At 39.8% G+C, this 22,663-nt stretch overlaps 1 protein-coding gene across 1 annotated transcript in view; it reads left to right on the top strand.

Moving 5' to 3' along the window:
* Nucleotides 1-22,663, top strand: part of LOC111566140 (thrombospondin type-1 domain-containing protein 7A) — a 176,240-nt gene that overhangs the window by 137,830 nt on the left and 15,747 nt on the right. Inside the window, exons 18-23 of the mRNA XM_055013863.1 lie at nt 3,177-3,292; nt 3,872-3,989; nt 6,772-6,917; nt 8,807-8,981; nt 17,076-17,249; nt 22,027-22,125. Of these exons, the coding sequence (XP_054869838.1) occupies nt 3,177-3,292; nt 3,872-3,989; nt 6,772-6,917; nt 8,807-8,981; nt 17,076-17,249; nt 22,027-22,125 (828 nt within the window). The remainder of the gene's footprint in view (nt 1-3,176; nt 3,293-3,871; nt 3,990-6,771; nt 6,918-8,806; nt 8,982-17,075; nt 17,250-22,026; nt 22,126-22,663) is intronic.

Genomic DNA, 22,663 nt, shown 5'->3' with positions numbered 1-22,663 from the left:
TGGCCAGACCTTCTACTCCCCCTTCACCTTCATAAATTATCTCACCAGCGTATCCTGACCCAGGCTCTCCTCCCAATATATGCCCATATCACCTCGACTGGCTCCTTTCAATGCAGAGGATCAGAGCAGGGATTCTACTCTGAGCCCCTCTGAATGACTGATGCATCCTCAGTCTGAGGGACACCCCAGACACCTTTCCTACAAAACTTACTCCTGCTGCTTGTGTCTGCAATCTCATTGTTTTAATTACCACTAACATTTTGTGATGGGTACGGGTTGGAACATAGATCAATCAGTAAATCAACAGCTTTGCCATTTGACTCAGTACAGTGTCCCCATCACTCTGTATCGATGAATCAACACCTTACAGTGGTGGAGAGTTTTGAGTACCCCAGTAATACAGGGAGATGAGTTGTCAGGGACCGCTTCCCCAGGTATGGTCTCCCAAGGAAAAGTGGTCTTGGATGAGGGCCCAGACTTAATACGATTCCAAAGATAACCAAGACACCTCATAACCCTAACCCTCACTCAGGATAGGGACAGCAGCTGAAGTCGGAGGGCTTGGCTGTGTGGCTTTGGGGTTTAAGAAACAAACACAGAAATTGCAGCAATGTAAACTTGTGTTGCTTCCAGGCTAAAAGACTTGGTATTATTATGTGGCATTACATTTCACACAGTGTTACCAATACCATGCTTTAGAGCTAAGCCACTCAACCCGCGGCCCGCGGGCCACATGCGGCCCGCACGCTGTAATGGTGCGGCCCACGGCTTACTGTAAGCAGTAAATATATTTTTTTCTACTTTTAACGAGGACAAAAAGTTTCTGATAAGCAGGCACCAGAGGGCAATATGTTTGACCTACTGACAACAGGCAGGTAAGTGTTGCAGTTGTGGGACTGTACCAGTTGGTGGCGGTAATGCAGCAAAAGGTTGTTTGCTAACCGCCAAAAAAAGACTCAAAAGAAGACTAATGGAAGTGGAGTTCATGGCTGCCGCCGGTAAAGTTAAACGCCAGTTATGTGATGAACACAGGACATTTCAACAGTCATGGGAGGAAGAATTTGCTTTTGTGGAGGTAAATAACAAGCCAGTGTGTCTTCTTTGCCAGAAACAGTCCATTCCAAAACGAACGAATCTCCAGCGCCACCACGACAGCTGTCACAAAGACTTCAAAGCTAACTTTCCACCAGGCAGTAATATAAGAAAAGACAGAATATGCAGTCTCATTGGAAATCTTCGTGGTCAACAAACTGTTTTGAGATTCAGCTGTAAAGAAAGTGACAGAATCACGGAGGCATCATTCAGAGTAGCGTGGAATGTAGCAAGGAGTCGGCGGTCTTTCACTGAGGGACAGCTGATTTTAAAAAAAGTGTTTTCTGGACTGCAGTGAGTCCCTTTTTGTCGAGTTTAAAAACAAAGCTGAGATCACCAGACAGATATCCAAACTGCAGCTTTCAGATTCAACCCTCAGCAGACGTGTGGAAAACATTTCGGATGATTTGTTCATAAAATTGATCGACGATCTTCAGAAAACGCAGCACTTCAGCCTGGCCATAGACGAGTCCACTGATGTGTCGGATACGGTGCAACTTATGATATGGGCTCGGTTTTTTAATGGTGACACATTCATTGAGGAAATGCTTGCTCTTTTGCCACTGACTGGCCAAACAAGAGGAGAGGACATTTGTTTGGCATTCACTGACTTTTTTCCGGGGACCAGGGACAGAGATTGATTTGGGGAAATTGGTGTCAGTTACTACTGATGGTGCACCGTCGATGGTTGGAAAAGAAAGAGGACTTGTTGCATTAATGAGAAAAAAAGACGCATTTCCCGACTTTTTTTTGCCTACCATTGTATTCTTCACCAAGAACAGCTCTGCTGCAAACTCACAGGTGGTGAACTGAAAACAACGATGGGTAAGGTGGTGAAAGTTGTTAACTACATTAGAGGCGATGCTCTTAAACAGACAGTTCCGCACCTTAGTAGAAGAATCCGACACACAATATGAAGATCTGACGCTGCACGCCGCAGTGCGATGGTTGAGCAGAAGCATTGTACTGGAGAAGTTTGTGGATTTACTGCTGGTGATTCGAGCCTTCATTGCGCAGAGAAAGCATGCCGATCTGTATTATGTCAACGATGAGAAGTTTGCACTGGAAGCGGCTTTTCTGGTTGACACAACCAAGCACCTGAACTCCCTAAATTTGAAGCTCCAGGGAAACAACAAATTGCTGCCTGCCTTGGTGAATGATGCTTCTGCTTTCATGGAGAAGCTCTCTCTTTATCAAGACCATGGTGACAATGACTTCACACACTTCCCAAACCTACGTTCACAGGTCAGTCAGTTGCACAGTGTCTCATTTAAACCTGCTATCTGTGTTCAGTATTTGGGTGAACTTGCCAATGGCAACATCTACACTGCCACTATTTTGTTACTGAGACACTTCAGAAAGTTTTTTTTTCTTATTTTAAATCCTGTGTGAATTTGGCTTTGCTTCTCCATGCTAAGAAATGTGATACAATGTCCTGATTTCAACTGAGTAATTGTTTTAGCTTTGACCTCTTCTGTCAGGGCTGCCTATTGATGCACAATTTCTGTGAATAATGCACACCTATATGTTTTTTATTTCATTTGGTAATACCTCATTGCTCAAAAAAGTAGGTCACCTAAAGAGCTATGTTCGTATGTTTTACAATGGTTGGTTTTTGGCCACAGGTGAACTTTTTTGTGATGTGCAAGATTTAATTTTTACTTTATTTTTTGGAGTAGTAGGCCAATTAATTTTTATAAGCAATCTCTTAATTTATTTACTTTTTTTGGAATAAAGCCTACTTAGTTTTTTGATGTTGAAGCATTGCTTGAAAAATATTTTAAAAACAGTACTTTTGTTTGTTACAAAAAAAAGTGCTAATATGCAGTAAGTATGTATTTTCAGTCATATTATATTAGTACTTTTAGGTTGCGGCCCACACAAACAGAGATATTTTTCTATGTGGCCCATGAGCAATGGTAAGTTGAGTAGCCCTGCTTTAGAGGATCGTCTGCGATATGTCAACCAGACACTCATGGGTCTCTGCATTGTTGATTGTTATGCATTCTGCGATAATTTGGATTGCAATTTTTTTCCAGCACGAACAGCCATAAAAATGTGTGAATATGTTTGTGTCTCTTCAGACTGGAGTACTTGTCAGCTGAGTCCTAACGCTGTGTGCGGAAGTGGCATCAAGACCCGGATGCTGGACTGTGTTCGCAGTGATGGGAAATCGGTTGATATGAAATTCTGTGAGGAGGTGAGACCTGCAAAAAGTCCTCAAGTATCTCCCTTTGTTTCTTGGGCAGTTTAGCTTTTTATACTTTCTTTCTCCGACACGCTAATTTTTCTGAATGGCTTAATCACATCACTCATTGCAATATATTACCATCCCCTTCCAGTACTATTAGGCCCTCAGCAACATGAAATATTCAGGAGTATTCCAATGCAGAGATTGTTGTCGTTGCTTCTGGCTGAGCACTTTATTCATTCATAATGTGTCTCAGCTCACTGTAATTGTAGCCGGCGGGCTGTGGCAGAGCCGTCCCCACAGCTATTTAACCCTTGGCCCATTTCATCATCTGGCTCATTCACAAAAACACATTGTGTCAGAATGGCTTTCACAGCAGCTCTGATACTCCAACTCTGCTGGCATGATGCTGCCCAGCAGTCTGCCCTTTGCCAGAACAAAAGCTTCTGGGAATCACAGTATTGTGAGGTCAAGCGGCTGTGTGGCCGTAACAGATTGAGTTTGCTGTGTAATAACTGTTTGCTTATGATGTGAGTGATTTGATAATGTGTTATGAAATATCCTTTTCATTTCAAACACATGCTGCAGTTGGATTTGGAGAAGAAGTGGCAGATGAACATCTCCTGTGTGGTCGAGTGTCCCGTCAACTGCCAGCTGTCGGAATGGTCGGCCTGGTCAGAGTGTTCGCAGACCTGCGGATTGGAAGGTAAGAATCACCATTTAAGTTGCACATTTTTATCTTTAGTCATGTCTAGTGTGTTCAAAAAGCTGACATTGGCAGGAAGAATAAAAACTGTGACCTTTCACGAACAAGACATCTACTCTAAACACTGGGTTACCTTTTACACCAAATCACTTCTCTTATCTAAATTTTACTTCTTCTACAGTTTCCATGTACACTGATATAGTAACATTGCTGAAAAAGCAAAATCCAAAGCAAGCGAATACAGAAAGGTTGAAAAATGACATAAAAAGTAAGGGAATAATAATCAACCAGATTCACATTAAAGATGAGTCTGTACATGTTTTTGTGCATGTGTTCTTGTGACAGCCAAGGCTGGAAGCAGTATGGTTTCAGGTTGCCCATACATATGTCCTATTCTTGTGCATGTAATGTCTCAGTGACATTTTTAGACCATCTCTTCAAATTTGGTGCAAGCCTTCACTTGGACTCAATGATGGACTGATTAGATTGCGGTGGTCAAAGGTCACTGTGACCTCACAAAACGCTCAAGAATTTATAGACTAAGTATGAAAAAAATTCACGCAAATATCTAATTGAACTGAAATGATGACGTGATGACATTTTATATCTAAAAGGTCAACTTCACTGTGACATCATGATGTTCTGCAAAACCACTTATTAGCCATTATTCAGTGTCATCACTCAGGAACAAAAAGAAAGATGGAAACAAACTACAGCTTGACTGTTTGATGAAGGTAATATTCATATAATATGATTCCGTGTTGACCAGGCTGAACTTGCTTACTACCTAGTCGTAATAGCAAATGGCCAAACAGATTCTTGAACATAGAACAACAGCAGGGACTTATGATTCAGGACTTATGAACTCAAGTGAAGTTAACCTTTAATGTCACTCATCTGCTGTTGGTTCATTCATTGCAAACATTGTTAAAACCCACAGACTGATTTACATTCACATGGAGACAATAAATAATGCACAAGGTATCAAGATTTTTTTTTCATTTAGCTACAGAAAAGGTAACAGGGTCAACTTCATGATGCTTAGTGGCTAAGTCACTTTTGTTGTACTCAGTTTGTGAATGTATAAATATATATAATGTGTGAATTAAGAACATGTAGACATGTAGGAGCATGCATATGTAAAGAGCACTTTCACATACAGTACCATTTGTCCTACATTTGCATTTGTTAGAAGACATGGACAGTTTTATGTGAAGTACTAAAGCTTGTTGTCGCTGAGTAAAAACATGCATGCTCAGCATAACATTCTTGGATGACTAAAAAAGTCCCACATCAGATACTTCCTGCTCTCACTGGAGGCGTTTGGTGAGAAAAACTCACAAAAGCAGAATGGAGGAAGTGTTTATTTAAGAGAAAGCTATTGTGTTAGAGTCTTGCCAAATGACCGGCGAAAATTTGTCCTCCTGTTGCCTGGTTGTTGTTCCGGCGGTTCACACACAATTGATTCTGTCCTATTATATCTTCCTGCTCCTCGGGGCTGTGGGAGCGCTTTGAAGAAGAGGTGGTGTTGCAGTGGTTGTTAAATCACAAGGAATAAGATAAAAGTTTGAAAAAGGCTAAAGGAGCAAGAGGGGACCTCATTTGATGTCTTTTGTGTGTGTGTGTGTGTGTGTGTGTGTGTGTGTGTGTGTGTGTGTGTGTGTGTGTGTGTGTGTGTGTGTGTGTGTGTGTGTGTGTGTGTGTGTGTGTGTGTGTGTGTGTGTGTGTGTGTGTGTGTGTGTGTGTGTGTGTGTGTGTGTGTGTGTGTGTGTGTGTGTGTGTGTGTGTGTGTGTGTGTTCCTGTGTGGGAGGTTCTGTTATTGAAATAAGATATGAAATTGTACAGTTTGTGTGTGACTGTGTGGGAAGGCGGGTTTGTGTTTCACAAGTTGAAAGGTGTTGCAGGTTGGCAAAGGGGCATTGTGAGGTGAGCAGATTGCTGGCTAGGCAGAGTGAAAATGAAAGTGGAATATGCAACAAATGGAGGGATCTGAGATTTGAGAGTGGGAGGTTTACAACAGGTACACAGGAAGGTTGTGTTTTGAAATGTGTGTGAAAGGACTCTGTGTTGAGTCTTTCAGCTAATTCATAACATCAATTCTGCACTTAAATCAAACACTCTCCGAGGTTTTGTAATGTATTGGATTTATTTAAACAGAGTTTGCTGATTGATGTGGAATAAAAGCCTTTTACTCAAGCTGACCAAGAATCAATCAAGATGGCAGAGAAAAAGAGCAATATTTCTGGCCATTTAGAAAATGCTCCGTTGTGAAGTGAAGTGCTGTTGTGCAAAGTAGGATTAATTTAATGCATTCAGAACAAACACGTACACATTCATTTAAAATGGGCTCTTTACAGAGAGAATGGATGGCTTATGTGTGGTAAACCACAACGGTCAGTGCTTGTGCCAACACCGCTTGCATTTCATTTATTGTGCAGAAAACAGCTTCGTTGAACTTTGCATAATTGCGTTGTTTTATCGAGAACTCAAAAGCTCTAGAGGCTTATTAGAAAAAAAAAACCCTGACATTTATCTTCTCTCATGTTGGTAATATGCAAGACTCAAAGTTTCACTACTGGAACAGAGAATTGATTACTGAGGATCTTTTTGTTTTTCTAACTTGAGTGGTGCTGAATTAGGCAGTACGACCTGCGCAATATCAATAATAACTTCTTGTTTGAGAAGGACATGAAGATGCAAAAACATTTGTATAAAGAGTGCGTAATTGTCACAGGAAAATAATAATATACAGATGATTTTATTTCCCTTGTGTTTCTCCAGGTAAGATGTGGCGCCAGCGGTCGGTGGTTCAGGCCTCTCAGGGTGATGGCCGGCCATGTCCTCTTCAGATGGAGCAGTGGAAGCCCTGTCCTGTCAGACCCTGCTACCGCTGGCAGTACAGCCAATGGTCTGAGTGCCGGGTGGAGGTATGCCCACAAATCACAGCACATTAGACCATAATCCGGGAACACTGAATATTCATAATTGCATTCATCACTGTCAGATACAAGAAATGCAACTTTGACAAGTCCCTGGCTCAACTGAGATCAATGAACCTAAGAGTTTGAGCCAAAAAGTGAATTTTGGGAGGCAGAAGTCTCAGCACCTGGCAAGGAATAATGGAGTCTTTAGTATTGATGAACAACCTCATCAAATCCCTGCTCATACAGTTATTCTGAGAGATGGACAGTAAAAATCAATCTAATGCATCTTTAATGCTGATACATTACTGTAAACCAATACCTATGCCAAGAAATTTGGCAGCCTGTACACTCCATTTTGCGTTGTGGCCACCAGGTCACATTATTAAAACCTTCTACTGCAGGGCTATATGACATACAGAAAAACTCTGCAAGCTTATGTGTAGTTTCATGGGCTGTTATAATTCTTTTTGATCATTTTGTCAACCTTTCAAGTGTCTTTAATCTCTACCCTTCTCGGCTGTATTAAATAGACACAGAAAGCCAACATTTTCTAATTTTATTTACAATCATTTTCTATTAACTGGTGCATCTGTTTACAAACTGCTCTTGTTTTTATTTTTTTTTTTTTAAATGTGAAAAGCAGCTGCAGTCTGATTTCATGCTGTAAAAAGAGCAAATAGATTTCCACACAACAGCAGGACACACAGTAAAGTTTGCTACCTCGCTGAGAGGTTGGGGATGTGCAGTCTGTCGCCTGCAGGTCTTCATCTAACAGCTCAGTGTTGCTGCCACTTCTTGTTCTTTTTCTCCTTTGGGAAAATTAAACTGCTAACTAATTTTAAACAGATTTCCATGACATGTTTTGTTGACTCTTTTTTTAAGACTGATTGTGATTAGCACTAACCACAGTGGCAAATTTGTAGTCACTTACTGTGACTGCGGTAGAATCAAAGCTATCCTGTTGTTCGCCACTTGAGTATTTACAATTTGAAGCTGCTTCAAAGGAAATGTTTGCATTAGCAGTAACCTAATAAAGCTCTCATATGGTTGTGGGAGAGTGAAGAGCAAACAGTGAGAGTGACATTAAAGAGCTCAAATTAAAAACGAGAACAACGGATTGCTTTGCTTTCCTGTGAATCTCTCATGTCTGTGCACTTGCAATTAAACAGCTACAAATGGAGATGTAACTACAAATTCTGAATATTGCTAAAAAATGCTGTTCATAAATAGTCATGAAAGCAAGGAGTAAGTATATAAAAAATCATCAGGATTGTCACTTTAAAAGCCTTAAAAAGTCAAAAATAAAAGTAGATTTTGTTGACTTCACGGCACTAATTTACAATATATGTATCTCCACAATTAAATTCTCAACAATAATATGTAACATTCTCCTCATTTAGTTCAAATGTCTCTTTATCTACATCTGTGTTTGGTGATTGTTTGTATATAGTTTTAGTAATGGAACCTAATAAAGTGCTTTTGCATTCATTAACTTCTACATTTTAAATAGTTGTGTACACAGCATGATGTACATTCATCTCAGACTGGAGGTTTAAAGAGCTGGTCATCAATATTTCATGTAATAATGTTTCTGTGTAAAGGCACAGATCAATGACATAAAAATGTACTTTAAAAAATGGAGTCATTATTTATTATTTACTCTGTTTATTGTTGTTTAGACACAGCATCTTTATTGGTCAGCAGCCACTTCAACTGTTTTGTTTTGGAACCATAGTATGACTTCAGGTTATCAATTTAAATGGCAGATAGCCAAAAGTCCACTTACTAGTATTAAGCTGTCACCAAGCGGCTGAAGGGTCATGTAATTCCTCCCTCTCACTGTGGTAACTCATCACCCTCATTCTTCTTCTCTGGTGTTCCGTTCCTTTCAGAGTGTGGTATGTGGACACGGCATGCGTTACAGGAACCTGTCATGCTTCGTGTCGGACGGTTCCATCGATGGCGAGGGCAGCCTGGTGGACGAGGAGCTGTGCAGCAGCCTGGAGCTGGCCGTCGACGGAGACAAGCAGATCACACTGAAAGAGGCCTGCACCCTCCCATGTCCAGGTAATAATGCCATGTCATCAACCTGGACACAACAGAAGTGATTTTGCCATGTTTGATTCAGCCTTGATCCATATTTTTAATCATTTTAGTTTCTCAAATAAGTACAAGCGTAGTTAAAATAAATCCGTTATTACTTATCATTTATTTCAGATTTCATGTTCTGAATAACAAATGCTGCCTAAAAGTATGTCCTCTACCACACAAGAATAAGTGTTCACAGTGACTCCCCAGACATTTCACTAAAATACCACTGACTGGTTCTGTGTGATCCTTCTGAATGTGGTATTTTCATAACTTGGGATATGGGAGTATGTCCCTGTAAATATCACAGTTCATAGTTTTAGAACACGAAAGCTCTCTGGACCAGTTAGAAAGTGTTAGCTGATAACATTAGTATTACTTGAGTTTGATCAAATCTGTGGTTGTTGTCCCTACAAATCTGGTCAGTGAATCGAGTCGTCACATTAATGCATCATCACGCTCAGCTTGTTACAGCAGAGAATGTTAATGGAAGACAATTTTGCAAGTCCAGTTTTAACTATTAAAGCAGTGGTTTGCAGTTCCAAACAAATGTGAAATTGTTCCTTACAGCTCTACTTTACAATGTAGAGGCAGACAGCGTTTGTCAGCAGTTTGATTTATGTCACAAAGCAACCACTAAATTGTTTTTTGTTACTGGGTTGATTATATCATCTCCAGTCAATAGTGCTCACTATCTGTTCATGACTTTTAAAATCATATGCATCTTCCTTAGACAAAGGCAAAATAAATGGAACCTGTTTCAGGTTTGTATAACGTCTGTTTTATGTAGGCTTCATTTAATGATAGATCCTGTATTTCATTGGATGTAGCAAGTATTTTTCATCATGATAGCTATACTTTACATACATTTGGGTCTTTTTTATACTGCCAGTTTTATAAGACACATCCACTTCTTTTCACCTCACAGTGAGTCGAATAAGAAGAGAGTAAAACACACAGAGATTTTCACTGGGGGAGCGGTCAAAAGGCAACCCCTCACAGGCCTCCCACCAGCTAGTGCTATTTGTTGAAGTGTCCGGCCAAGCCAGAGGCACCGCTGTCAGGAGCTATTTTCTGTTTTATGTGGAATGCAAAGACCATTTGGACCACCTACTCCTTGAGTGAAATAGACAGAGGCGAATCTAAATAGAAGTTCTGACCCCTACAATTCAATTTATTCTATTTGTACAGCAAAAAAAACATAGAAGAGAGGTGATTAAAACGCACACGCAGACAGAGATAAAATAACAGTAAAAAAGGGGGTTCAATCAATAATCTGTGTGGGCAAGATAACAAAAACCTTAAGGGCTTAAACAAAAGACAACATGGCAAGCTGAGATACAACCACACTGAATAACAATCTGCTGTGTTATAAGTGACAACAAGTGTAGATTTTATGCACTTGCTGGCTTCATATATGAATGGAGATGTTGATTAAGAGGAGAACAGATTGAAGAAGTATTTATCTGTTGATTATAAGGATGATTAAGCTCATTTGAAACGAAGTGCAGGGACAGAAGACACTAAATATTAGGTGCTTCATATGCACAGGCACTTAAATGTGATATACATGTTGCATTAAAGAGACCTTTAAGTGATTTTTTTTTACCTTGTTAACTTGTGTATATGATGTTTCTGTATGCTTGAGACACATCATGAGAGCAAGTAGCAGTCAATGCCATGACTGAGCTTTTCCACCTTGAAATTGCATCTCACCAATGACAGTCTCAAAAACAGACATTCAGTTGTCTGGGGTTGTGTACATAACGAAGAGAGCAACCCGTCAACTTGCAGGGTGGGATTTGTGTAATTATTCTGCTTCAGACTTGGTGTCCAGCTCAAACATGTATTGATGAATTACTTCAATATGGCAATCTGACACTGTGTAGCACAGAGTAGTTCTACTGTGTTTGAGCAGAATCATAGGTAGAGGCTGCTGTTTCTGTGGAATGACATCTAGACCATTTTAAGGCAGGAAAGGATCATTTTTATTAAAAAAAAATACCTAAATATGTATCTTTGATGCACAGAAATTCCTTTTAGGGGTTAAATCAACAACTGGAAAGAGACTTAAGCGAGAGACAGACATCTGCAAATTTACAAGATTGGTTTCTTAGGTTTGTTACATATGAAACCCTGGAAGTCTGAATCCATGTTTTTAGACATGCATCAGTACACTGCAATTTTGAAATGGAAATGCTCAGTCATGACACAGACTGCTTGTCTTGCTGAATAACTGATGCTCAACGTATAGAAAAACACCATTTGGACATGTTAATTTTACATGTAAAAAGAACACTTGATGGGTTATCTGAGCCTACCATGCAGAATTGTGTCCCTTTGCAGTCAGTAATAGTAATTACACTAACTCTGTGTTCATGACGTAACTCTAGTAGCTCCATCACCTTCTACAAATGTTTTACAAATACCAACCTGTCCACAAGCATTTAGGTGACATTTCAGTCTGCCCTCGGTCCTTGTCTTCTTTCAGTGCTTTCCAACAATAAAAAAGCCACAGCAGTGGTAGTCTGTGTTTGCCTTGGATCACTTTCTTCATGAAACTGTTTTTGATCCGGAGCGTCAGCATCTTTTCTTGGATGCCTCCTAGGTTTTTCCACTGTAGCCTCCACAAATGTCTAGTTCCTGTAGGATATTCATCGTTACAGTTGCTCTCCTCCTCAGCTCTGGCAAAGCAATCATTGCTGATTGACATAAAACACATCACTACCAGTGCACCAGTGTGAGAATGTCACCATGGACACCAGATTTAAAACTTGGGATTCTGCGAAGGGGTTTACCTGCTGATGATTGGCTTAATCAGCAATGTTTGATCTCACTTGGCTTGAATGCAACAGACGTCCATTTATAAGACCTGCACTCCAATTCTAAGCCAACACAAGCTCCGGAAGTTGGATGAAATCCCCTTTCAGTGTTTGTAGTCTTCCAAACCAGTCTCGTCAAAGGGGTTTTAAAATTTGGATGCACACATTGGCAAAAATGTCAGCCTCCCTGACCAGATGATATTCTATGTAGTAGTAGATATAAGGAAGAAGGGTTTGGAATCTTAGTTAAATACTTCTTAAATACTTCATGTTTTCATATGGTTTGTTTTCACTTTTAAAGCAGCATGAAAACATTTTAGGCTCAAGACCAACCAGTGTGTTTGCCAGTGTTGACTATGTTTGTGAGAACTGCTGGAGTGTAAACTTGCCCAAATCGATTGAACAGCAAGACAGTGCAGATGCTGTTACCATCAACTCAGTAGCATCAAGGCCAACTTCCTTACACCAGGTAAATAATACACAATCAATATGCTAGTCATGAGTTGTTTTTTTTGTAACCTGTAAACCTCAAACAAATGAGTGTGCTTCCTTAGTTAATCATTTGTTCCTTGATTATCAGTTACTGTTGTATGCATTGAGATCTTGGCTGGACACGCAAACAAGTGCGGCTTTTCTTATAGCAGATAAACACAACGTTTAATGTGATTTTGGTTTTGGAAAGAAAAACAAAAACATACTGCTTTCTAAATTCGTCCCATGTGATATTTGTCCGTAATATTTGCCCAACAAACAATACATAATAGTTGTCAAGCAGACCAAGATGAAGTGTACCTAATACAAGACATGCTGCCATGTGTCTTCTGGTGGACCCACAAAGCTTGTTAGTGTGCCATGTGTGCACACATTTTCAGCATGGGTAGCCCCAGTGGGTAACAACCCCACAAACCTGGCAGTGTCAGTTCACAATCGACCTGCACAGGATGACGTTTTTTATTTCGGTGAGTGATTAGGTCCCAGCACAGTCTTTATGCTGCGCTGGACATCTGTTGTGATTTACATGATAGATGACCGTACAGAGCACAACCTGTGAAATATTACACACCTTTCTAATCACCCAGCAGACCAGTGAGCTCACTGCTTCTTTATGGACCCACAATCTATAATATTATATTATTATATCGTTTTTTTGCTGCTGTATTTCACTGATTAATGTGAGATAAAACAGGATCGATATTTCAGAAATTCATTATTTACCTCAAATGCAGCAAGAATTACCCTTACTTTTTTTTGTTATTATTTTTGAAATAACTAGATTTTATTAGATTTTAGCAACACATTTCCCAGTTAATCTCATTTGGTATTTTTATTTTTTTGTTGAAGCTGAAAAGTAGCTTTTATGTGTTGACTTTTCCATTCCGTAATTTCAACAGTACCATCTCTTTTCCTACAAAGAGAAATTTGTGGCATCAATATAGACATTTTAGGCAGCACAGAAGGAAAATCACCAGTACCAAAATTATGAAAATTGAGGGGAAAAAAGCTTTTTCACTTTTAAGCAGATTTGTTAATTGAAGTATCTTTTACTCAAGCATAACAGGCATTTTTGTTTGTCAAATGGTCACACACACACACACACACATATATATATGACATGCTCAGAGAGCATTTTCTTGGTTCTCTTTTAATATGAAATATCTGAAGAAAGTGTTGAACTCAATTCTGCTCCAAAAAATACAGTAGAAGCAGTCAGTGTTAATAAGTTAATCCTGAATTGATGTGTGAGCTACTGCAATACTAGTTACTGTCTGGAGTAAGTCAACTTGCATTAGTGAGGACCTTTAGTTTGTTCACACCTGTCACAAAACTCTGAGACCTGAGAGTCACTTATTGAACATTAAGCAGAAGAAGATTATAACTGTGCACTTCTAGTGAAGCAGCCAGGTTTCCTTTGCTCCTTTCATAAAATGAATGCTGTTCTGCAGGTTCAGTTGAGTAATGCCATTCCAGATTGTATTCCTTTACAGTAGCAGCCTCCTCTGTTCTGATTACATTGTTATCACATAAAAGTCAACACAGAAGTCAAAAATTGTCCTCCTCTCTTAGCACAGGCCTGCCCTTCTGTCACATTTAAAGAGACATGAAACAAATATAATAATCTTTTGGTCGGATTTACAGTCTTGTTAGAAAACAACAGTTTGTCTCAAATACAAAACTGGAAGGATGTAAACAGGAAAAAAATATATATTTGCAAGCTGGAAATATGCAGCTAATTTCTTAATATGCAGTAGCCTGGCAAGTAGTTTGAGAACACTGCTTTTGGATATACACAGCTCATAAAAACTTTGGTCGAGTGCTGTTTTGAAAGCTTATATTGACTCTCGAAGATCTTCACAGTGGTGGGTCCTTTCCTGCAGCACTGACAGCATTTTCTTACAAATAAATATAGGAACTGGGTATTTAGCAGAAGCAGCAGCAACCATTGTGTGTACTGAATCTTTCATCAATACAAAGTATAAGGCACAGGAGTCTGTTGACCACACTTTGATTGGCAGGTGATGTCTCAGCACTGCAGCACAAAAACAGCAGAATATCAGCTTTAGGACCAAGGATGTCAACCCCCACTGGAAAGAAAAAGCAGATCTCACAGATGGGATTATCTCTTCAAAAGGCCGGGTTTGATGAGTTGTTGTCAGGTTTTGTGACGAAGGCTAGTCAGCTGCTGGGTTTGATGTAGCTTTGCAGTGTGGAGCAGACAGACAGACAGACAGACAGACAGGTGAGCTCTGCCCAAAAGCTGCTGGACTCTGTCCATCAGGTCTGCAGCAGCAACACTTCGCTATCCCTCCTACAACCACAGCATTGCTCCTGATAATGTGAAGCTGTGTAGTACATAGCAAAGTGAGCATGATTGTTTCTTTTAAATAAACAGGGCAAATCTTCAACAATTCAATAAGAAAAGAAAGTTAAAGTGCACCCACAATTTATGATTCAACCTGATAATGGGAGTGTATTTTCACATAGTGCATACATCTGTTTTCACTGTCAGTTGTCTCTGAAGGGGGGATTAATGTTCCTTGCTTCTGCCAAAAGACAAAACACAAACGTGAAGTTCATTTCCAAAGTGTTACATGTTATTTTGGTTCATCGTTAATCGTTCATCATTCAGTACCTCTAAAATATAGAAAAGGAAAAATGTATCCTATTTTTCACCTCATGACTTATTTAAAAGCGTCTCAGTTTGAATTCATTTTATGTCTTAAAAGTGTGTGTGGCATGTGTTTCCACTGGTGGGTTTCTCATTTTAGAGAGAAAAAAAAAAAAAGCTCATCAGATGGCTGCTGGTCCCTGAGATGGAAAACACTGAGAAACGCTGCCCTAGATAACAAGTCGGTCCAACCCCTTTTGCCAAACTGCAGGAGCACTGAAGTATCAAACAGCAATCAAAAGCACAGACTGTTTTCTGTACTGGGAGGTACTGTAGTGTGATTGGGGAGGAAATTCAAGGGCTGTTTGTGCAAGACCGAGGACAGCATGGGAATTCTATCACGTTGCATCCCCACATACGCATACAAACACACACACACACACACACACACACTTTCATGCACTGCCACCCTTGACCCATGTTATTTCCCCTGCTGTTTGATGAGCTGCAGTTGTCAGGTGTGATCAAAACCATGCCACCCCGCATCTTAAACTTCCACCTTCCTCCTCCTGAAACTCTTCAAAGCATCCCAGCATCATGATATGATATGGAAATACACGTTCTGTATGCGTCTCCGCTGTACACCTTACCATCTCACCCAGATTAAACTGTTCTCATCCATAGATGAAGAGCTAAAACATTGCTTGAGTACTGCCAAAGTTGATGATCGGATTTCTCCTGCAGACACCCATACTAAAGCTGCAATGCAGACATTTTGGCATAGCTTAAACACTCAAGTAGAATTGCAGTGAAAACACCAAGGTTCTACAAGAGATGGATAGATAGAAATAAAGTAATGGTGACAATTTAATTGAAAACATCACACTTAGAGTAGCTTTGGAGATAATCCTGATCCTGTCCATCTCCTCAGGCAGGTTTTCCCAGAGCTGAACAGCTCAGATGACAAAAATCTGGTCACCTTTCAGTCTTAAAGTCCACAAGAACCAGAAAGGCCATCCTGCCTGAGGACCTGAGCCTGCACAGGAAATTAAAAGATATGAAGTATGGCATAAGGCCATATCTTGCAATACTTTGTAGGCCATTTGGCAGTTATTTGAAGATGTCACATTTAGCAGGTAACAGTGAAGAGGTGCCAGAGAGATGCTTATGTCCGTAAGGATTTAATTTCTGGCTGCTTTGAACCAGCTGAATCCGTGAGTTTGGTTGTTAAATGACAAATTCATTTAGTTTTGAGTCAGTAGTAGCTCAGAAAGTTAAGACTTTAGACTTTTTTGGCTTCAGGGGTCACTCTCAGTGTTGCAGGAAAGTATACAGACAATTACTAAATTTCAGCAGTACAACTTCTCCATATTGAGGATGCTTTTAAATGTGGCTACAACTAATCATTGTTTTTGAATAATTAGTTCACGGTTGACTTGGTGGTTAGCACTGTTGCCCTGCAGCTAGAAGATCCCTGATTCATGTCCCAACCTGGGCCTGGGATATTTCTGCATGGAGTTTGCATGTTCTTCTCCCTGTACATGTGTGGGCTTTCTCCAAGTACTCCAGCTTCCTCCCACAGTCCAAAAACATGTTGAGGCTAATTGGTAACTCTAAATTGACTGTAGGTGTGAATGTAAGTGTGATTGTTTGTCTCTGTATGTAGCCCTGTGATAGACTGGCAGAGGTGTATAGATAATGGATGGATGGATAGTTCACTGTCTAATGCATGACAGTGTCCTTGAGTCCAATGTGATGTCTTTAAATCTCTTGATTTATCCAAAATCTGTTCAAAACCCAAATATATTCCCTGTACAGTGATATAAAACAGAGAAAAGAGTAAATCCTGACATTGGAGGAGCTAGAACTGAAGAAGTTTTGACAATTTTTCAGAACATCTGTGAAATGACTACAGATCTTTTTTCTGCCAATCGATCGACTAATTATTTCAGCTCTACTGTCTAATATTTAAGATTTGTCAAAGGAAAGTGCTCATTATTTCTCTGCTAGCATAGCTGTGATATATCATCAGTTGAAAAGCTTTGATAGGATGCTTTTGTAAACACAGACATCCTGTGTGAAGCGCTCTCTCACTAAAGGCATTGTACAGTCACAAGAAAATATTCCATCTGTTCTCTGTTGCAGGTGATTGCTACCTGATGGAGTGGTCGGACTGGAGCTCTTGTGTTAGCATCTGCGTCAAAGGTGCCGGTGTCGAGTTCGGCTCAGTCCAGGTCCGCTCACGAGCTGTGTTGGCCCAAGAACCTGAAAACCTGCAGCTCTGTCCAGACCAGGCCTGGGAGTCTCAGCCATGCACTGGTAAGAATACTTTAAAAGCATGACAGCTTCAACCTCTCCTGGCCAGGAGCTTTGACAAATTAACAGAAGCACTCTCCCTTTGAAAAGTGAACTTATGGTGCATACAAATTAGCTTTCTGCAGTCCAGCAACAACAACAACAACAAAAAAATGTATTCCTTTTCTTTACCCACATATTCGCAGTGAGCATGATGGTGGTTAACTGAAGCCAGCTGCAGGTTGTATTGGGTTGAAGGCAGTGGAGAGGGTTAAGAAAGAAAGACGTTTACAATCAGGTTGATTTAGTCGTCTATCTGTCGGAACGCATATGTTTGTATTGCCAGGGGAAAGTGGAACACCAGAAGAAACCCACAGGACCAAGTTGTTGAGTTTGTGGAGATGGGATCTGAGACAAGAATCTAATAAAGCTTTTTCTCACTGTGAGCTAACAGTACTCACCACTGGGCTGCTGTGCTGCTATGCCCCAAATATCACTGAGGGGAAAAAAAGCACTAACTACCGCTATCACTTTGTTTTTCCTTCTGTACACTGGGTCAATTGGTGTTCTCCCAGATGGGATTTCTTGAGTCAGATGTCTGAACGGTGGAAACCCCCACACTCATTTACTGTTACGATTTCTGCTGCTCCCCAGGCGCGTTAATCACCCATTAGGTGAAGCGTGGGTTGTGAATCACTACCACCAAAGCTCAACATATACAATAGCCATGGGCTCAGTCTACAGAGCAAGCTCATTGCCTCACCCTTCCCCTCCTCCCTCTTTGGCTTCACACACTTCCCTCCCTCCCTTACTACAGCCCCATGGCAGTCCTCACTAGCCTGACCCGGATTCATAGCATCACTCAAGGCACAGGGGGGGAGGAGTGGCCCAGCCAAGACCACTGAAGGTGGAGGAGGAAGACAGAGCAGAGACAGGGGAAGCAAGAGGGAGGTGATGGAGAAAGAGAGGCTGGGGACTGAGGGAGGGAGGGAACAGTTTGATGTGAACCTCGTTTGAGAAAAACAAATCCGCAGCCGTGTCCCAGTTGCACACTTTTACAGTATACTAATGCCTGCATGCTTTGTGTCTACATTACACTCATAGTGAAAGAAGTGCAATATAAAATTGCTACATTTTGATCTTTTTGTGCAGTTTTACAATAATGCAATAAAACAAAAACAACAAAGGAGCTGCTCACAGCTGGAAGAGGTATAAAATCTGTAGATGGTTTCCCAACAGCTTCAGGGACATAAAAGTAAATCCTTGGTGAAACACTCTTCTCATTATTTTTGAAGTGTGGGAATTTGAAGTTGTCAGTAGCTTAAAACTGCATGAATATGTTGAGAGCAAAAACAAAGTGAGAGTAAACAATGGACCAACATTCATTCATTAAGAGGCCAGAAACATAACCAAGATGCTGCCAGAGTCACTAAAAAAATCTGTAAAATCACAATCTCTTGCTCAGGCCTTCATCATAATTACTTGTAGTACAAAATGGTTTACCTTTTAAAGTAAAAAACTACCCTCCAAAATACAGCATTGTCAACACTAGTAGAGAATCTGTATGTTATTGGTGTACAGTCATGGGAAAAAGTCCCATGGAAACAGTTGACTTTATTAACATAACTGGACAAGCAAACATTTGATCCTCTTTGCTATAGTTGGTATACTTGAACACAGCCACAAGGAAAATGAGCTTTTTCAATCATTTATTCAACAATTGTATCAGTAGATGTAATACTTCCTCACAAAGATAAGTTCATCAGAGGCTAGTATTGCCCCATTTAGCAGAAATAGCTTGCTGTTGGTGTTTTGCGTAACTTTTCACAGGTCTCTTACACCGGCCTGCTAAAATAATTGACCAGTCTTCCTGCAACGTACCTTCAGTTGCAAGATGTTTTCATGCATGTTCTGCCTGTTTCAAATCCCCCCCCCCATAACATTTCAGTTGGATCCAAATATTGGTTTTGACAAGGCCAATTAATAACCCTCTATTTCTTCTTTGTGAGCCAGTCTTTGGTGGATTTCTTAGTGTTCCTAAGATTATTATCCTGTTGAAATATACACCTAAACTTTTGGAAACATGCTGTTGCACTATCTTCAAGCACTCTTTGATTAGATGCAGTAGTTGAGACAATGACTCCAAGCTGCCCAGTCCCTGAGGCAGAGAAGTAACTCCAAACGTTTCCACCAACATGCCTTACAGTTGGTATGAAGTTCTTCTCCTGAAAAGCTGTCTGTGCCAATCATATCTACTGTTACTGTGGCCAAACAACTTTATTTTGATTCATCTGTTCAGAACACATTATTCCAAAAACCCTGGTCTTTGCTTGTCTGTCTATTTTCCATTTTGCTTTTTTGACAGCAAAAGTTATGCATTTTTTTTTCTTTCTCTCTCTTTCCCCTGGTGCGCCTCCCACACAGGTCAAATTAGTGCAATCTCTCTGCCATCCTCTCTGGCTGCATTGTTTATATGGCCAGTCCTGCACAACATGGCAGCTGTTTTAAATCTACACCACGTATAGATGATTTTCTCTACAATACAGTGATTTATTTAAAATAAGTCTGGAGATCTTACAATATCGCTTTCCAGACTCACTGGCATCCACAAGCTTTTGCTGTAGGGAGCTCTATAGATCTTGGTATGACGACACCACGCAAAAGAACAGCAGAGGCTTAAAAAAAAGACAGATTTTACTTTGATGGATTTCAACGTGTGATAAATGTTTTTCCACATGACTGAAATGTTTTGTTGTTATAAATTATGAAAATGAAAAAAACTATCACTTTTATCTGCAGGCACTGTGGAGAATCAAAAACTGGTTGCTTCACAAATGTCAAAAAAGTCAACAACTTTCTTGACTCTAGTATACAATCAGGACTCTTGTTTTTTTTGTTGTTGTTGTTTTGTTTTTTTAACAATTTCTTTCAAGCAGAAAAAAACCGTTGGTTTTTTACAATCTCGATATGTAGCATATATACACATTGGTTATAAGAGCCTGTATGAACGGAGCGGGCTCAGACAGTAGGAGGATATTGTAATTTTTTCAGCTTTTAATCAGATTTTTTGACACCAGCGTAAGATTTTCCATACCCTTTTATCATGCTAACATTTGTTTGTTAGCAGTAAACTTGGAATACAGCTGAGACTGATGAGAATGTTATCAGATGTTTAGTCATAAATCTAAATGCTGGACAAACGGAAATTTTAACTGATAATGGCTCTAAACTTTTTTCTACCTAAAAGTAGTGATGCCAGATAACAGTACTGAGAGACACATAACATTAGTGAATGCCACATCTTAGTAACGGATAAATCTACTGAACAACATTAATGATTGTAGCAGAATAAATTATTATTAGGAACTGCAGTGTACAATTCCACAGATGCTGCAGCTGTGATTAGTTTGTCAAGCTAGAATATTTTAGTTTAGTTTCTATTCTTTGACAAAAAAATGCAAAATGTTACTTTTTATTCAGTTTGTATTCATTGTGAAAAATAGGTTGTCTTGTATTCTGTCATAGTTTTTGTTTATTTGGTGTAAATTACCACTGAAGTAAAACTCAAAAATGGTAGGACAGTTTATCCTGTGGAGAACACAAATGTCTGGGATAATCCATCAAATACATATTTACATTTTATTCAAAACCACAAATACAGTGGAGCAAGAGGAAACAGGACCACTGATGTCAGTAAAACTTATCTGGGATCCATGAATATCTGCACAATCTTTTATGGCTGTATGTCTCATACATGTTTAATTATTTTGCTGGGCAGGTAAACATTCTGACTTGTTGGTGGTATTAACATTGCTATAAAGTAAGATGAGGCTTATTCCTACTCCCATTAAGTTTCTACAGCCCCTAACCAGCAAACCTTAATGGTAATTATTTTCCCCCTCATCAGTGACAATGGATTTATGGTTTTAGACTGTACAGCCAACACCATGCTTGACCAGTTTACCTCCATTGGTGTGTGAATGTGTGTAATAGACACACAATAGTGTAAAAGTGCTGTTTAAGTGCAGTCCATTTCTAACAGCTTTTTTGTAATTAATCTTTTTCAGTTAAAATCATCATCTATTGCTTTTCTTAGCCCGTACAGAGCTTCTCATATCCAACACTATTACTGACATTATTTCTGCCTCCTGAAATAATTTCCACGTTTCCTCAGAGAGATGTTTCTATAGTAGTAAAACTTCAATCTACTCGTAAAAGATGGTGGGAAGTGCCGGCAAAAGTGAGTGATTCAGTGATAACACGTTTGAGAAATGACTTCAGCTGTAGCAGAGCAAGAAAAAAGAAAAGAAATGAGAAAAGTGAAGAACTTAAAGGGTGAAGCCATCTCAGGCGCAGACAAATCGTCCTGTGAAAGCAGGAGATAACGCCGTGCCATTGACTGGAGCAGTGATACTGTACCCGAGCCTGTGGAGAATAGATCAGTCTTTTGTTCAAGGTTAAATTGTTCATTTATGCTCGCGGAATTGGCTGGACTGATGATTGGTTATACAGGACTCCATAGGGAAATACGGCCATTTACTGCACTGATGGAGTTATTGATAAAGTCATAATAGCACTGATAGAAAGTCATTAAGCAAAAGCTCTTACTGAAGATTAAAACATTGAACTGGACCTTCTGTGAAGACACAGTGATACTGATATTATGTGACAGCAGCCTATTATACAACCATAATTTAGCTACTGCTTTATTAATCTGTCACTCATATGAGTAATAGTCTTCATTGCAGACTCCCACTGTCAGCTTTTATGGCTGTTGATTGTTTTTGTATTTTGTTCTCAGTGGGTGAATGTTACGAGTACAAATGGTTCAGTAGCAGTCGTCTAAACTCCACCCGCCCTTTAATCTGGTGTCAGCGCTCAGATGGACTCAATGTGACAGGTAAGAATCTGTGGCTTTTACGATGAAATTTGTTTGATATTAAATTGGTGGAGACTTTTGGTCAACTCACTTCTCCATAAAATGCATTTTCTCTATGTTTTGTACACCACTGGCCTTGAAACCATGGTTTGGAAACCTACTTTTATAGATATTTTGCTAAACAGTTTTTCTATGTTTGAGCTCTTCGACCAAGCTCACTCAAACGTCTTCTAAAGTCAAGATTTTTGTTCAAGTCCAGCTAGTGTTTATCTGTAAAACAGAGTTTGTGAAACAATAATGCCACATTTCAATGCCGATTGTTGCTTTGTGTAATGAGCTTGTGCCTCAAACAACAACGGCACATGTATAAATGTATAGACACATCATTGTCTTTACGTTTAGTTAGCACTAGCAATTACAAGCTGATACCTTTACTTGACTGTCCTGCACCACTTCACTAGCATGTAAAAGTACCAGCATCCACCACAGTTCAAAGATTGCAGAACCAAAGAAATGACAGAACATTCTTCAAGTATGCATGCATGTTTAAGCCAACAGT

Source organism: Amphiprion ocellaris, chromosome 9 (genome assembly GCF_022539595.1).
Source record: "Amphiprion ocellaris isolate individual 3 ecotype Okinawa chromosome 9, ASM2253959v1, whole genome shotgun sequence".
In the NCBI taxonomy this organism is placed as follows: Eukaryota; Metazoa; Chordata; class Actinopteri; family Pomacentridae; genus Amphiprion; species Amphiprion ocellaris.
This window is presented reverse-complemented; position numbering and strand designations above follow the sequence as displayed.